Source organism: Manacus candei, unplaced genomic scaffold (assembly GCF_025592945.1).
Source record: "Manacus candei isolate 608988 ecotype Guabito, Panama unplaced genomic scaffold, ASM2559294v1 h1tg000065l, whole genome shotgun sequence".
In the NCBI taxonomy this organism is placed as follows: Eukaryota; Metazoa; Chordata; class Aves; order Passeriformes; family Pipridae; genus Manacus; species Manacus candei.
In genome coordinates, this window is record NW_026138113.1 from 8232122 (window position 1) to 8250681 (window position 18560).

Below are 18560 nucleotides of genomic sequence, written 5' to 3' on the forward strand. Positions count from 1 at the left end.
GTGCATGTTGTTGACATCTCAAGAGAGAACACTGATACATTTGATAAAAGTCCTTGCACATTCAGACAGTCGGAATACAGAGGAAATAAAATTGAAATAAAATATTTCGGCTTCAGTGAACTGAGACTGCATCTTTTGACTGGCCACGCTAATTGAGTTAAATTTCTGGCTGCCTAAAAACAAGCTGGGATTTTCAGTGATCCATGTGGATCATTTTTAGATGGCAGATTTTTCCTTAAGATAGTGGGTTAGTTTTTAAGTACAAATCTTGGTACAAGAAGGGTTTAATTTCTAGGGGAAATTAACTTACGTTGTTGTTTTGGAAAGTCACCACACATAGGGAAGCAGTCCTCAGTTTCCCTACATGTTGAATGAGAGAGATTGATGATGTACACATAATACATTTATGCTCCTATCATGCTTCAGGCTGTAGGAATGAAAGACACAATTAGGAAGAACCATAATTACTGCATAATAAAGAAATTTTCATGTCAAAATGCTACTGAGAAGAATCACAAATTTTTGTAATGTTTCTCCTTACATAGCAGAATAGGAACAAACAGAAAGAAAGAAAAAAAGAGCATTAATGATTCTAGAGTTACTCCTGAACTGTGCTTGGTTTTGGAGTCTCAAGTGACTATACCTAGGAGTTGATCTTTTTAATCTTTGCTACCACACAGTTTCTAAGGAGATGCCATGCCTTTCCTTGCTGCTTGGCAACCAGTAGCCCACCGTGGATGGGATATCCAGGTGATGGCTCGGTAGCTGTCTTGAACACCTGTCTACTCTGCTTTCACAGCCCTTGCTGATTTGATAAGTTAAGCTTGGAAGTTCTAGACCTACTTTGTGTTTAAGTTTTGGAAGATCTGTTTTCCTTTCTGTTTATGCTCATCTCTTTTTCTGCTTGATTTCCCACATACGTGTAATTGTGTCGCAATCATATTCTGCCTCCTGTTCCAAGTCATTAACGTGGTTTTTTTGCACAAGACCCTTTATGACAAGACCCTTTCCTTTCTCTCTCCTCCCCTTTAAATTTTTCTGCTTTGTCACAAAGATGGTAAAGTTTCCCTACTTACATTTTCCCCTTGAGAAGTACTCAGGCTTTCAAGGAAGAGCTGGTGGGCTACGGAACTATTGGCCAGAGATAGTCCTGGGCGTTAGCTGGCTGCTTAATGGGTTAGTGCTATTGAACCCACACTTAATGATGTCCAAAAGTATTAGTTCCATGTTGTCTCTGTAAATCTAATTTGCTTCCATTCATGCTTGCTTTCCTCTGCAATTAGTGCTGTTTTCTCCTGCACAGGCTCCACCCCATTATCACTTCTTTCGCTGTATGAAAACAGGGCAGGGCCCCTCTGATGCATAGGAGCAGCTTTGGAGTTCTGATCCTGCAAAGGTCTGAGCACTTTCAGTTGCCTTTGCAGCAGAAAGTGTTCAGCATTGCACGGAATTATTAAAATGTTCAGCATTGTAACTTTCTGAAATACCTTCTAAATGTGGAACTGCAGCGCAGACAAGAGGGCTGGGCAAGGGGAAGATCGATTGTGGCAGATTATTACAGCTTTATTGTCACATAATTATAGTGCTCTACCCCAATGTTTAAATAGTGAATTTAGTTGTTGTAAATTGCTTATTGCCACAGGTGTCAAAACCAAAAAGATCATAATGCTAACCCCTTCAGAACTACCACCAACATGTGAAACACGGGAAAAGATTTTTAATTGTTTGTGGTGGCTTCACTTGAATCCTTATTGCAGCTCTCTTAAATTATAAAATCTGTATTAAGAAGCAAAAGGCCTGATATATTGAAGCTCTAGGACATCTACAAGGCAATGGAAGGTCATTCTACTGCAGCAAATTGTAGTACTCCTGCCCATTTAAAGTGTGAAATGCATTTAAGTAACTCTTTGTACTGATCTGCAGTTGGAGGAGTAACCAGACTATTCTTTTCCTTCAAGGCAGAATGAAATGATATGGAAGTTTTACAGCAGACTTTTCTTTACCCCATTATCGTGCTTTTGAAGAGGTTTCTTAGTTTCAGTTAGGAGGTCCAAGGCCTGCTTTTAGAGTACGAACTGTTCTGCTGAACCGGAGATCAGCACCTCGGCCCCCGCCCGGGTTTCAGACACACTTCTGGATGTCGCAGTGCCATTTGCATGGCAATATCAAACCAAACTCATATGGCTTGCTTCCTTTTTTTAATTAACTGGGAATGCCAGTGATCCAGTGAAGTTTGTGTTGCTGGATAAAAGGGCTGGTCTGTGAATAGCATTGTATTTGCCAAATGGTTCGCTAGTCATTTCAGTACAAACAAATGGATGGTGTCTGTAAGTCTGCAAACACTGTTGACATTTAGCCTTGTTTATGTTACTTTCCTTTTGCTGCATATTTTTGGCTAGAAAAGATACTGTCTGAATCAACATTGACTTCCTAAGCAGAAGCTAAGGGCCCAATCTTGCATCCCTCATTCTCGATGAGTAGGACTACTTACATGACTAAGGATTGCAGAATCAGGTCCTATGTTTATTTGACTTTAAATTTCATTGCTTATATTCATGTAATTTAATTTGATTGTATTTTGTTGTATCAGAAATCAGTCAGGTGATAAGTTTGGTATCACCATTTTGTTTACTGTTGAAAACTTTTAAGTTCTTACTGTTTTTCATATTGTGGTGTGACATTCCCATTCCATTTATGTTTCTGGAAATTAACCCCTAAAATATCTGATAAAGCTAAGTGCTGAGTACCTTCTATTCCCAGTGAGACTGGAGGCATTCAGTCCCTCGCAGCACCAGATCTGAAAGGGGGATTGTGTTTGCAAAAGGAGGCCTTGGTATGTGCCTTGATTTCAGACATCAGTGGCCAGCCGCACCAAGGCAAATCCCTAGCACAGAAAGGCTTTTCTTTTCTTTGCAGAGACAAAATAATGATGTAAGCTTAGAGCTCTATGATTTTACTCTAAGTTTCATCTCCTAAACAATATATTCTTATTTTTTTTGTCATATCCAGGTCAAATTTAAATTATAATTTAGGATTAGGCCAAGGCATAGAGATGTTTCCAGGTCTTTCCAAAGTGAGACAATGCTCTGGTTTGTGTTTTGGTTCAGGAATATACATTCTTGTGTCTGAGATATAGTATTTCCTATAACTACTCATAAACACGAGCAATTTAGACATTCTTGTAAGTCAAAACTAAGTGTACGATTAATACCTATTATGAGGCCAATTTTAAACAATTAATTTGACAGCAATTATAATTTTATGTTACAGGCTTTCAGAAATAAATAACCAAATTCATCTTTGTAATCTAAGGAACTTAGGATATCTTTATGCAGAGATGATCTTGTTATGCTCAGTATTGCATATCTGGAATTTCTGAGGTTTGCTCCCACCCATCTAGATACCTGTAGTGCCAGGGATAAATAATTACCTGAGGCTTATTAATTGTTTCAGCAAAGAAAAAAATATATACCTTAAGTGTAAGCATTAATATATGTATACACAATACATCCACAATATATAACAAACCATCATAATAGTACAAAAATAGAGGTCCTGAATATGTTCTGTTATTTATGTGTTTGGCAAGCTTAGGGAATGGACTTTAGTATGAGTGAAAATTCTCTTAACATTTTTAAGGTTATTTATTGTCATTTCTATTTGAGTTTTTAATGGTCCTGTATTTTGTAATGCTTTAGCAGGAAAAAATACTGTAGTTATCTTTTTTCATATTCTTTAAGCAATATTTCTAGCTTAATATATTGTGCCAGGTTTTCCAATATTAACCAAGAAAGACAGTAAAATTCAATGAACAGCACTCTGACATCCACAATTTAAAACCTGTGATTGAAGTGAAATGTGTAAACTTCTAGTGGGTTATCATGTGCTTTGGAATAGAGTATTGTTGGAAGTAATTAGAAAATATATTAAGGTTTCCTGGTAATGAAGGTATGTAAGTTTTAATAATTGTTGCTTTCTGAATAAGTGTCAAACTATATCTTTAAATGTATATGGAGTTACAAGTTAGGTCACTTCTGAATGGAATGTAAAACAATACTAAAATGCTTCAATAACTTATCTCAGTGTTGCTAATAAAAAAAAAGCTGTTAACCATTAGTGCAGTTTTGAGTCATTTTGTTAATTCATTCAAAAAAACTCTCTGAGAAACTGTTGTACCTTTTTGTAGACCAAAGACCACTCGTGCATTCCACAGTTGCTTGATGCTTTGAGAGGCAAACTCTGCAAAGCTTCTTGTTGGCCTTGTAAATGCTATTTATTAAAAATGCCATGTTTTGAGGCGTTAGAATGGTGCCAAGTATTATTAGGCAGGTGTATCAGGGGGGCATTAGACTTGTTTCCACTGGCAGAGAAAATGTCTTGGGAATGGCGGACCTGCTTCTCCTCTGTCACTATTCAAATTCAACAGCAATTTTTGTGGCTGCCACTGGGTTGAAAATGAGCAATGTGGGTGGATTAAGTGTGTAAGTATTAGTACCTGGGTGCTTGGCCAGGGTGAGCTAAATACTTGTGTCCAGCCCCTACAGCTGGAAATACAGCCTTAGTCAGCAATGGGGATTCAGTGTCTATCCTAGTGGAGAAATACAAGAGCATACAGCCTGGGAGTGATCTCTCTTGGTTAATCTTGCCCAGCCTTACGTGAAGTCACAGCCCTCGATACTGCAGATAGTCCTGAACTCTCACGGAAAGAACGCGCGATAACCGCCCTGGGACTAGGCTCCCTCCTCAGACCCATGTGCCATTCTCCCGAGGCAAAGCCAGCGTAGGATAACGAGCAACGAGCCGTGCCAGTCCCGGTGCTATCACCCAGGTCTGTGGTAAGTGTTTCCAGGATGGGGCCCATAACAGGTGGCCCATTTTTTGGTGCACCGCCGAGCACACAACGGGAGCCAAAGGAGAACATGACTAGGGCTCCCGGTGTCACATCTTCATTAATGCTGTCAGTTCTGAATAGCATATTGGTACTTTTTATTTATTCCACCAAAACACTATGAGTCAGGACCTGACATTTTAGTGTTCTGTGTCATACTGAGAAAAATCTGTAGTTCAGCAGTAGGACAATTATATTATTTTGGAAGGGCTAGAAATAATACAGCATTTGTGAGACAACTGTAACATTTATCCAGACTCAGTGTGAGATTGTTCTTCCTTTTATTTGGAGAGCACTTCCAAAAAAGTATCAACTAGGAGCAAAAATGAAAAAAAAAAAAAGACAAAAAGTGGCAATTATGAATCCATTTAACCCCCATAGGGTATAATCTCATTTTGTGTAATACCGCTGGCTGTTACATGCCTAAACTTCTATGCAGTGAGCTGTGAATATAGTCCTTATTGTCCTGTGGGCAATATGACTAAGGAAAAAATATCTCCGTTATACAATGGAGCATTTGTCTGAATGGCATAACCTAAGGTCCATAACATCAAATCTAAAGTTGTAATTATACAGCTGCAGTCATACTACTGAAGTGAAGGCTGTGTCAGCACTTGTATTATATAAGAAATCCTGTTTTCAAGGGTTGATGAGTCATATGCAAAAAACATTTATCACTAAACAATTGTTCTGATTGTTCTGAAGAAACGTCTAGGTACAGGCCTTTCCCCAGCAGGACGTGGTCATGTCTTCTGCATAAACCATGGCATGCTTTGCTAATGAATATATCTTTTTTGAGCTAGGAAATTACCTAGAAAGTTTGGACTTTATGCATTTTTATTACTGTGAAAACATAAACTAGTGGGAAAAAAATCAGGGTGACCAAGGTCTTCTCTAACAAGGATTGTAACAGGTGTCTTTCTCACAAATTATAAATTTTTTTCCCAGTTTTTCATCCCCAGTGTTGCTTTAAATTCCTTGATCTGAACACTTCCTTGGAAGACCCACTCACAATTTTGTTTTTTGAGATGCCTTGAAATCGAGCCTCCCAAGCTCACAGGAATTGTTATTGCCATTTGGAGCAGCCACACATTTGCTGGCAAGGAGCAGACAGAAAAGAGGTTTATTAACAGCAGCACCACAGAGGTGAACTACGAGCACTGTGCATCCCTCCCACGCCAATGTGAAAAGACTACGCTTAAACCCGAGACCAAATACTGGAAACCACAGCAATTTTCCTACTACATGAAACTTCTAGATAGGTGTGCTGGATGTGAGTGACTTCAGCTAGCAGAGGCCCCTGCCCAGAGCATTGCCATTTACAAACAGGTGTTCTTGAAGCCCCCCCCACGTCAGGCATTTGCACCCAAGCTGCCTCACCCGCCCCATTGTCCGTGGAGAGAGACGCAGGCCCAGCCAGTTTCTTTAAGCCGATCTCCTCTGATCCGGGGCGTCTGTAGCGCCGTTCCCTGCATAGAACAGCCATTGTTCAGCTGCAGAGCAACAGTGGGGTAGAAAATAGCATGCCATGCTGGGGATCAGAGAGGGAATTGTTCCTTAATTATCTCTTACTGAAGGAAAAACCTAAGGCATATCCCGATATGTGCCCTGACTCTGGCAGAACAAGAGTTGTTTAAAAAAGATTTGGGGAGGGGCGGGATCCCATTTAGAAGCTGGCAATCCTCACTCCTCCTGCCGGTTTACCTGTGATTCACTCACTGACCGTGGAAAAAAATAAGTTTTCCGCTTTGGATTCTCCATTATGAAATGGAAAATAATAGTACTTATCTCCCTGGTAGGAGTGCTGTGAGGATAAATGAATTAATTAATGTTTGTAAAGCACTTTGAAGATGAAGAACATTATATAAGCCCTCAGTGTACAAATGCTTCCTTCTCTAACTCCAGCAAGCTATAAAAATGTATTGATGAAAATAAACACACATTGCAAATACATGTTGGGTGTGTACATCCCTCCCATGCCCCAGCAGCGTGGGTGAGCCTGAACCCAACATCAAAACCTGTCTTAGCCCCTGTCTCTACCCAGGATTGGTGCTTGGGGCTCTCTGCAGCAGCTTTGCCATGCTTTGGCCATAATGTCTTTTCACCAAATCCATAAATTTTTATCTCAGGGCTCTATGGAGCTGGGTTGAGCTGATGAGTGATGGCCATGGTGCAGGTGATGGCTCAGCAACGTGTCTGGTGAACTGCTCACTCCCCAGCCTACTGCCAGCCTGCAGGTCCTCCTGTCCTGTGCCCATGTGAGCAGGTCCTTGGTAAGACTGAGGTCCTGCCACACTCTCTGCCACAGTCTGTCCCTCCTTATCAGGGTCAGTGTGATGCTCAGTGACCAGTCCTCATGGTGCTCAGCAGGTCCTGGTGTTGCTGCTCACACTCACTGGTCCAGTGGCTGAAGTGGTGTTTGTGATTTTTTTTTTGAATGGCATTGACTTCAGTTCACAACTGAAAGTAAAAATTATTATTGCCTGCTTTTCAATGTTCATATCCTAGATTAGTCCTTGCTGCGCTGTATTATTTATTTTTTTATTCAAGCCAGGAAGTGTGTTTGATCCCAAACAGCTCACATGTATAACAAGGCAAGTTAAGAGGATGAAGGGAAGGAAAACCAACACTTCAGACATACAGAGATGTGACATTTCTCAAGAGGGACATACAAGAAAAGGTTTGTGCATTGAGATGAAGAGGTTAAAGATGTAATTAAGGATTTTTTGGGGGCTCTCCTCAGTTCTCAGCCACCACATAGATCAGTTTGGGGACCTTAGGAGAAAGGCTGCCTTAGCCCTAATTGTGTCTTGTTTGTTTCCCTTTGCACACCTAACCCTGTATCAGTCAATGTGCTTGGCTTTCTCTGAAATCCTTTCAGATTATCCTGGTAAACCTGTTGATGGTTCAAGTGCCAGGAGTGCAGAGGCGTGCAGTGCTCCTGGGGGTGCTGGGACCCCACTGGCTGTGGCTGGAGAGCCCCCTGCCCTGCTCTCCACTGCTGGCACTGCGGGCTCTGCTCTCCCTGCTGAGAGCCTGAAGAGGGTGGCAGTTTTTGCCCAGCAAAGTCTGCTGCCATGCCATGTTCATCCAGATGCTAAATGCACTGTGACACATCACCAGCACAACCAGACATCCCCAAACTGACCAGCACCAACACACACCCAGTGGCGTGGCTGATTTCTCCATCCCCTGGCAGGAGAACCGTTTAATAATGAGAGGGTTCGGAGATGTATTCACTAATCATTGAATAACTGTACATTGGGGTGAAAAAGAAAAAAACAAATCAGAAAAGCTTTCCCAAAGGATAGAGGTGGGAATCCCATTAACATGTTGGCTCCCTCCTTAGTTGCCAAAATGATTGACAGCAGGATAAGGTCAGAAGATGAAAACCAAGCCATGGGGGACAGAGCAGGGAGGGGATGGGGCCAATCAGTTGAATAAAAAACTGAGTGTCAGTGCTGGGGAAGGAGAAAACCGGCACTCCCACTAGAAAAATCCTCACCCTCTGCTCCCCTACTGTTTGTTTGGGGAAAATGCTGCAGCTTAATCAGAATTATTTACAAGATAATGGTCCATTGTTTGTAGTAAGACAGATGCTGTCTGTGGGAATTTGGTGGTTTATTCTCTATGCATTACAGTGCCATTGCTGTGTGCAGATGGGATCACAGTGGTATTGTTGTTATCCACTTTTTGGAAATTTGGAGGATCCTTACTGTGAAAGGAGGGTCCTTAAAGAGAAAAAGAAAGAGTTTTCTCAGGCCCAGAGCTGGGATTTCTCTTAAGGTAGAACTGTGTTCGTACATGTATGGGAGAAGAAAAGGACAAGGTGGAAATGCTTTGCTGGAGACCTGTAGCATGAAGGGTCTCTGGGCTGACTGTACTTGGTGGTGGCAGACATCGTTCAGCAGATGGATGGACGGATCCTGTGTGTCTTTCCAAAGGCGAGGCAGCGCTCCCTCCTTTGCTGGGGTCTGGCAGAGTCACTTGCTTAGCAGGTGGTGTGAGAGGTACACAAACCTATCTGTGCGAGGGTTGGGCTTGCCTGCTCAGTGATCGTCCTCCGGTTGTGTGATTGCTACCAGGATGGTCCCTGCCTTTCTCCCCATGCTGTAAGCTAAACACTGAGCACTTTTCTTTCACCAGAAAACTACATCCTGATGATTTATGGGTGAGGCTGTGGGAAAGGAAAACTCAATTTTCATTGGATTCATACTGGAAAAAAAAATATCCCCAAATATACAAAGACAAAAATCTTTATTTAGAAGATCATTTTTTTTTTTTAACATTTTCCAGCAGAATTTCTATTTCCATAAACATCCCCTTCTGCCCCAATTAGAAAGTTGAGTGTGGAGGCCTAGACCCTGGCCAAAGGGACAGGCCCAAGACGTGCAGGTGGGTGACCCTCTGCCATGAGGGAACTGCTGCATATGGAAAGAATAGGGAGCTTGGGGAGGCTGATGGAGATGGCTCTTCCATCAGCATATCTGGGTCTGTTCCAGCAAAGCATGGGGGACAGCAGCACCCACAGCCCTTTCCCATGACCCTGGGATGAGGGATAAGGATCACTCCATGCAAAGCTCTCTCAGGAGCAAATCCTGCCTTGCCTTTGCTACCTGACCCATGGAAGCTGGGGAGATGAGAAGATCCTCCTCGGGATTGGATAACTGGATAATTGGATAATTGGAGCAAGGTGCAGGATGAGGGGGTGGAGGGTGCCTGGGTGGGTGTTGGGTGTATGTGTGTGCACGCACTTCCTCTCTCAAAAATCTGCTTTTAGTGTGCAATAGCTCACATATTACCTCGGCAGAGATCCGTGTGCACCAAAGGCAACCAAGAGACGACAAATCACCAGAAAGGCTCCAGAGGGGATTTTGAGCATCCACGTCTGGTATCCCAAGATCCATTAGCTTTCAGGTAAAACAGAAAACAATGACCATCTTTTTTGTATGCAAGTTAATTAAGCTGTGTTTCCATCACTGCAAAATACCTGAGTTTCCCCGGAGAAAGCAGAGGGCCTGGGAGCGGGAAATGAGACAGGGAAGGGCAAAGAATGGCTGATTCACAGGTTTTGGGGTCTGTGCAGATGGAAATGGGATTCCAACATCAGCATGTCCTTCTCTGGACCCTAAAATGTGTGGTGGGAAGTGGCAGCTCCCGAGTTCCCCCTTTCCCTCTGGGCTCAGTGTGCTGCCAGGGATGGAGCTGATAGTGTCAGATCACAAGTGGAAACCACTTTGCCCAAGAAGAGGGATCTCCTCTGGCTTTTGTGAAACAGTTTTCCAAGAATAACCTTTGAAGGGTTAGATTGGCACAGGAGATTGCCATTCCTGAGTGATTGCATTTTTCCTAAGTATCTCCAGTGGGATCTGCACAGGGAGCTCTAAGTTTTTTTTCTCCAAGTCAGCATTTATTTGCAGAATCCTAATTTTGTATTTCCTGACATTTAAACTTTTCAGCCTAATGTTCTAATAAGGATTCTGTCTGTCCATCTAAATAAAGCTTCGTTCTAATGAGGACACCATCCATCTCCCGAGATGGAGCCGTAACGACTTCCAGCCTCAGTATAATTTTAGCCAGGCTCCCTTCCCCACTGTCTTTCCCCACAGATCTTTGTTTGGGGTGAAAATTATCTGTTTGGGGATGAAGATGTGCAGGATTTCATATTGGGTCAAGTGACTGAGTTGTTGTGTGAGCCTCTGCTTTCTCTCTGAAAAGGGGGATTTTGCTCACTCCCTGTTGTATGTTCAGTGCCTGTTATTTCCAATTTTGGTTCGTAAGACTGTGGGTTTTCATGCCAATGATTTTCTGTTTGAGTTGTTGGAGTAGGGAGGGTGTGGGAGCATGCCAGTGTCAAAGGTTGTCACTTGAATGGTAATTAATAACATTATCAGGCTGATTATGTGTTTAGATGTCCAGAATCAGGAGTGAATTGAACTTGTTAAATTTAATTCCTACCTCGGAATGACTGGGATACTGGCGTGCTCACCAGTCTTGCGTTTGCATAAAGGACAAAACTGGGAATTTGAAAGGGCAATGACTAATGAGAATTGCTGAAATTCTGGGCTTCTGGCATTCTCAGGGCTTCTCCTACAGCACCATCACTCCGTGAGCTCTTGCCAGGCAGAAGAAAGCGCAGATCGGGCGCCCGATAATGTTTATAGAGCCCGGTCTCATTGTGTCAGGGGTTGACTGAAACGTGGAGTCATTTGAGATTGGAGATTATGTCTTTTAAGGTCCTGAAGAGCCGTTTCACATGCGACTGATTACCTCTGTCAGAGGCGGGAGAGCCAGGTCCCACCTCGGTGGGTGGGATCTGAACTCATGCTTTCAGAGGTCAATAACAGGGTTTTTAGACCTTTGTGCTTCTCAGTCCCTTATAGCCAGACCTTTTCTGTTAAAACTGTTTAAATTACAAACCAGTAATAAAAGGATCATATGTGTTTCCCACTGAACAGGTTCTTTAAGGCTATTATGATAATTAAAAACATATGGTGCCTACACAAGTCAGAGGGAAACCACAGATGTACAAATTAGGTATTATATAAGGTTTTTCTTTTCTTTTTTTTTGCCCTTTTAAAAATGACAAGTCAAAGAAATACAAAGAGATAAAAATGATAATTTTTTTTGGAGATGGTAGGTAGCATTTTGGATTTTTAATCATGAAATATGTAAACCACCTTTCATACATAATCAGAGCAAACTCTGTAAGCAGGAAGAACAAAACACTAAGACTGCAGTATTTATGGAAGGAATAAGGAAACACTTTGTTTCATACAAGTTATTTGAGACCAGGAAACCTTTTGCATTTTTTATGATGTTTCCCTGCACAGACATGGAGGATTATATTTATTAAATATTGAATTATATTGAAATTGGATTGATGCAGCCAAAGGAGGACTTTCTTTGTATTCCATTTTTTTCTCCTTTTAAAAAAGGGAAATGTACTCATATTGATTGCAGTACAAGTAGTCATTTGTTTTAATTTAAAAATATAGGATTGATTTTGAGAAGGTGATAAATACTGCTAATAAAAAAATTCAAAATGGGGATTTATAATGATTCTCTGTTAAGTCAATGGTTTAGAGAGGCTAACTTATAATAAAAGTAGAGACGTGCTGAAATATCCATAGCTAATGGGTTATTTGCCTTTTGCTAGTGCTGCAAACTTTCCTTGGTTTGCTGGATCCCGCTCCAAAAGGCAAAATGTCTGTTCTCTAACTCTCCTTGCTCCTTGTTTTGTTTTCCTTGTGCTAAAAGTGGGCAGCTGAGGGTCTGCTAAGGGGCCCCCTCCCTCTGCTGACATGTACAGGTATTCCATAGACGGGCTGGATCCAGGTGTGGGGTCTGAGATTGGTACCTGCAATGGGTCTCAGCTTCCCTGGTGGTGCTGTGCAGCTCTGCAGGTTTCCCTCAGCCTCTGCACAGATCCTTCCTTGTGGCACGTGGGGTGGGCAGGTCTCAGCAGCATCGGAAGTGGCCCCGAAGCCTCGTAGCTTTTGCTTTGAGCTCCACAGCTCACGCAGCACCAGCATCTGCCTGGCACCTTGCCCTGCCTCTGGCGACAGCAGACCCTCCTCTTCCCACCTGGGACCGCTCAGGGCTTGATGCCTCCTGTGTCCCTGCAAGGAGCAGGACTGCAGCAAGTCCGCTGTTGTCAGAGGGGTCAAAGAGCATCCCACCAGCACAGGGCACTGCAGTCTCAGAGAGGAAGGACACTCCTTCTCATGGCTCTCATGGCATGCTCATTCTTGGGCTGTCTCCTACCCTGATTAGAGGGAGTCTGCGGTTGTGTCCCCCTCACCTCCCCAACGCCAGGAACCACCCCTGGCTGTGCCAGCCCGCGCTGCAGTAGGGCTGGTGGGACTCAGCCTGGGGGATGCTGTGTCTCCTGCCCTCGGCAGTGGCACCCTGGGCAGGCAGCCTGCATCTGCAGATCCTGCATCTACAACCAGGATCTCCCCCCAGATGCAGTGAGGCCCTTTGTTCTGCTCACTTATGCTTTGTTCTGTCTCCCAGCAAAAAGTAGACAACTTTTTTTTTCTTTCCAAAGAAACTTTTAGAAGAGCAAAAAAAAGCAAATCTGGGGAAATAAGAACAGGAGAAGCCTGATGCTAACACTTCAGGTTTGCAGGAGTGGTGGCTGAGCAGGCATTTCTGAAGGGAGTCTTTTCTTTTCTTGAGTGAGTGATAGCAAACTCAGTGTTATTTCACATGTAGGTATTACCATTTTAACTTTTACTGAGGTAAAATAACACCTTGTCACTCAGTGCAAATACCAATCACAAAATGAATTAATTGTAATAACTGTTGTCAACAGAACAAAAGACTTGTTGCTTTCCTAAGCAGATTTCAGTGCCACTGATAACTATATACAGAGGTTCCCTTTGGGCTTATTCAGTGTATGCAGTCAGAACATCATTTAATCTGTCTTTCTCTGTATTTTGTTGTAAAAGTCTCAGAAATTGAGTTAAAAACCTGTATTTTTTACATATCATTCAGCATGCACTTTTCTAGTCTATATGATTTTTTTTTTTTCTCACAGAATTCCTAAGCATTTTTACTAGTTAATTAACACATTTTTTGTGGCTAATTTATTAAAGAATTAACAAGTTTATAACAGTCTGCAGAATCTGTTGGTTCCCTGTATGCTGTGATGGACTATTACTTTCAGAGAGGGTATGGGCAGCTGTTTTGCTACACAAAATTCATTTTTGCTAATGGGACTTCTTCAGCCAGTCATCTTTATCCAAAGTGAACACTGCTGTCCCAATAGATGGGGAATTTTCCTTTGAAAAAGGGGGAAGAGAGAAAAAATTATCCAAGAAAAGCAAAATTCTTCATACTTGTGCTAACCACAAATTTATTCAAGCGAAGTTTGGGATGGGGGGATACTAATTAACCAGTTTCACAAAGGAGCCTCAGTACAGCAGGAATCGGTGCCAATATGCTCTACTCATTTTACATGGCTATTTAGCTTAATAATTAGAAACACTATGGCATGTCCTCTATATTTCATTGCAAATGCTATGTATTTTCTTAAAGAAACATACATTAATATTGCAGCCTGGGATAGTCAGACATCACTGCCAATAGAATAGACACTCATCAGAAACTGACCCAGAGAGAAATTAAAGATCCATTTTGCATCCTTGTTTAACAGAATATGTATTTTAGGTTGGTGCAGCCCCTCTCTTGGCTTTGTAGTGGGTGATGTTAGTGCCATGCAGCCTTGACGCAGGGAATTTCCGTGGTTTCCCCTCCAACCCTCTGCTGTCAATAACATTTGGTCTGTCTTTCTTGTTGGCAACCGCTGTGTCTTCAGCCACCAGTTGGTCAAATGTTCCTGCTTCTGCTGGGGACTTGCTTTTCATGTGGGCAGCGCAGCTCTGCAGCTGCAGCAGAGCATCTGTCTGTGTCACAGGGGCTCGTGGTGCTGGGGAAGGACCTGCTTGCTCCCTGCTCTCGAGGGGTGACACATGACCCTGTGTGAGCTACAGCTCTCACACGCTTCTCTCCTTGTTATTGTTTAACATAAGCAGTCCTGAATGTGCCACAGTGATTTTTCTCTCATGTACTTCCCATGGCAGATGGGACTGGAATATCTGTGATGATTGTGCTGGAGCTTGAGTGGTTTTGTTTCAGCAGCCTTAGGCCAAGGCTGTGGATGATCTTGTGTGGATGCACAGGGATATAGGAAGGCTCTGCAAGAAACTATCCCTGCAGTTCAGGCATTCATCAGAGAGGAGTGGCTGTGGGAGGGAGCTGCCCTGTGGTGCCTGGAGGTGCTGTGGTTGTGGTCCTTGGGCCCCGAGAGTGGCTGATGTGCTGCAGTGGTTTTTGTGGCATGCTGTTTTTGTGCTTGGACCAGCTCACACTCAGCACTGCCTGAGTTCTGCTGCGCCTCTGACATTGCTCCTCAGCTTGGGGCTACAGCTTACCTGCAGACATAAGGATTTGGACAGAGGAGGCAGCGTGAAAAAGATTGAATGGCATCTGCTCTGTGTTCTAATGCTGTGTGGGTGGGGATAGCGGCTCTGCTTGGGATGCAGCAGGCATCCTTGGATGGAATCATGGGGGGCTCTCAGAAAAAGCTGGTGTTGAAAACCTCAGGTCAGGCTGGGCACAAATGGGACAGGAGGAAATGTCCACTCCCCCCGTGCCAAGCCTGGAAGTGTGTGCTGTGTGAGGGAACAGGCAGGGAGAGTGCAGTGCTCTTTACCCCACTGTCTGCTGCCCCCCTTCCACTCACACAATTATATCCCAGTAAACCTGTTTGAAATACAGAAAATACTGCCAGCCCTCCTACAACACCATCCCTTGTGCTGACCAGTGGTTTTTGCTGTTTTGACTTGGCTGTCACATTCTTTCTCCACGATTCCTTTGAGGCACGTTAATGACGGTGTCCCTCCAAAGCTGGAAATTGGGGGGCTCTAGGTCAGGTAGCTCCATCTCTGGCCGTGAGCTTTCCACAGCAGAGCTTGGCAGCCCTGGTGACTGGCATGATGGGCACCTGTGGTAGGTTTTGTTGTCCCTGGGGCTGATTTTGGATTTGCTTCTGAGCTGTTGCTATTCTGTGTTTTCTCCTGCTCCTCTTTGGGTGATTAACTGCGAAAAGAAGCGTTTCTCGTTTCTGCAAGCCACTCCTCTCCCTGCTTCTTGGCACTAGTTGCTAATCAAAACAGGTCTTTGATAGCCAAATGGCATTTGGCTGAGCCAAACAGAAAGCTAGACACACAGGCTTCTTGTGATCAAGCGCTTTATTAATGTGAGGTTTAATGCAAGTTCACTCGCAGCTTGTGGACCCCATGGTAAATGTTCAACAATCTAATTCTGTAGCACTGTGTTTTATTTAGCATGAAAATATTCCAGGGCATAAAAAAACAGTACTCTGCTTAGAAGCAATTTTTCGAAGGATTTAGAAATATTAATTTTTTGCTCTTTCAAGAGCAAAGGTGTGTTAGCCTGTCATTTTATAAAAGGACAAGATTTTTTTTTTTTTTAAATCAAACCTATTTCTATAGTTAAGCAAATGCAGTGTTGTAATCTAGTAAACTTTTACTGTATTTCTGTAATTTATGTTCATATAATACCAGAATATTCCAAGCGGTATTTTGGGGAAATTTGTAAAATAAATGTGCTTCCTGGCAGAGACCTTGTACGCCAAGTTTTAGCCTGGGCTGCATTTTCACAGCTGAGTTATAAACCCCTGAAAAACAGGATTTATAATGGAAACGCTGACACAACCTTAACCATAGCACTGCTATCTGGTGCTGCTATAATATACTGTACGAAGAAATCAGTTCATTAGTTAGTTATAAACAAAGGACAGAGATAGTAAATTACAGTAGGTATTTCAGCAGTTTTCTATATATTTATGACACAAAAATATGCAGCTGCATTTTATTTCTTGAGACAGTATTTAAGGATTTCAGATTTAATACACATTAGTTTGGTTATGCACATTGTGCATTTTGGTCTTGCTGTTCCCTCTTGTAGTTTTATTCATGGTATTTTCTTCTTTCTCTGTTGCTCATTAGAAAAATGTTAAAAATCCATTTTCATCTGATTAATAATAAAGCTGATCACATGTAACCTAATTTTCATTCACTGCTGCCCCTGTCTGTGGAGTCATATACAAAGTGACCTTTGAATCACCACTGGGCCCATAAAGCACAATAAGCACCATTGTCCTGTCAAAAATTGAAGATGTTTTACATCATTACAAAATTTAATGTTCCATCTTTTCAAATGCACTACTTTTCAAAGGCCACATTCCAATTGAAGCTCATTAAAATCAGACTCAAGTTTCCTGTGGTGGGGATGAGAAAGAGTTTCTCATGCATTCGGAGTAATATGAATCACTCTTTTAAAACAGATATGGTTACATATTAGTTTTGAAAGGTACAGTAACTGCTGAGCCTCCACTGTCTGCAACAGTGAGGCTTTTGTACTTATAAATCTAATAACTGCCTCCTGATCCCTTGTACTTCATCCACACTGTATCCTATTTACTTATGAATAAATCAACTTTCTAAATAAAATTGTTGTTCAAAAGTTCAGGGGTTGAATTATAGGAGTCTCTGGCTCAAAGCTTCTATTAAGGTTTTAGCAGACATCTGTAAAACTCTTGTTAAAAAAAATCGTTTTTTCTCAAAACTCCTTCTTGAATACATTAGATGGGGAGAACCAAATTCTTCTCTGGAGCAATCCTTTAAAGTCTGTCGAATTACACAGAGGCTGAATTTGCTTCCTAATCTTATGGAATGATTTCTCACAGTGTTTTATTTATAAATCAAATAGAACTTTGATAAGCTGATGACTGAAATGGGCTCTATGTTTATAAGTATATTATCATGCTCGTACTATAGTAATACAGTTAGAATAGGGGAAATACTCGGGTGTTCAATGTAGGACCATTAAAAGACTGGCTGCCTCTCCATCCCACTTTCCTCATGAGAGGGGTTTGCAAGCTTCACCTAACTCCCATTTCCACAAACAAAAGCAAAAGAGAAAGTTATTTCAAGCCTTTTAAGAGTTAATGTTGCACTGCTCTATATACACATGGCTGAATCTTGTGCTTGTGCATGCTGCTACCCTATATGTAAAGCAGATGTATATAAATATTATTGCACATTTGGTTTACTATGGCTATTACATGATCTCCCATTACACAGAAAGAGTTCCATATATTGGTCACATGCAATATAAACTATGCTGCAAAACACAGTGCATTAAACATTTTATGAAGAAGATAGATACAAATGTATGGCGAATACTATTTTCAACTGTTGACAGACCCTGAACATGTTTCCTCTAAGTTTATGATCGTGAAACTGCAGCTATAATTTGCCAGGCACTGTTGCAAGTGAGACAGAATGAGCAAGAATGTCAGTCTTTTATCAATATCGCATTAAGATGCTATTGTATTTTCAATATTACTAGTATAGCTCATTAACATGGTGTATTAGCATAGCACATGATAAAATCAGGTGCAGGCCGTTCTCACATTTTAGTTATAATGTTTTTATGGTGAAGTAAAAGAGTACAAACCCATTTCGAGGTCTCTGGCTATCAAGGGCTGTAGAACAGGCAACTATTACATAGGTCAAGAATATGGAATACCATATGCTGATATTCCTGCATTGTGCTGATATCCCATTTAGCATTGAGATTTTGCCAGCCACAGTTCAATTATATTTTTACTATAGCATTGTACAACACCAGACTTTCTCAGCTTTCATTTTCTGAGCTGTATTCTGTCTGCTGAGACAGTACTGAATGAAATTCTTTGACTTTCCATGGTAATAGTAATCTTAACCTCATTTAACACACAACTAATAGTGAGTTTGGTTGATTCATAAAAAATATAAATCACTGGATAAAGGTGTTTTGTCTAACCCATCTGTAATTGCTGATATTCTGACCTTTCTCGGATCAGCTGTATTGTGTTTTCTGCAACATGTTTTAGCCTCAGTGTTTGTGGAGGTTCCTTCATTTGTATTAATAATAATTAGTATTCATGATTTTATTAACTGGATATATCAGTAGATTATTGAAAGCAGCAGGTATTGTCGTTCTAGTCTATCTCTGTATGTAGGTAAAGTCAGCTGCTTTATCATCTGCTTCACGGGGTTTGCTGCAGATGAAGTTTGGTGCTGGCCAGGTTTCA

The 18560-nt window shown here is 41.9% G+C and overlaps 1 protein-coding gene across 8 annotated transcripts in view; it reads left to right on the forward strand.

Moving 5' to 3' along the window:
- The window catches only part of ZNF536 (zinc finger protein 536), a 345963-nt gene that overhangs the window by 229359 nt on the left and 98044 nt on the right, over positions 1-18560 (forward strand). The window contains exon 9 of one of the 8 annotated variants that reach the window (XM_051805700.1): positions 1959-4116. The exons of 6 other annotated variants lie outside the window; for them this stretch is intronic. In XM_051805700.1, the coding sequence (XP_051661660.1) occupies positions 1959-1972 (14 nt within the window). In that variant the 3' untranslated portion in view covers positions 1973-4116. Of the gene's footprint in view, positions 1-1958; positions 4117-18560 lie in introns of those variants that run through there. One more of the 8 variants, XM_051805701.1, reaches the window with a different exon arrangement.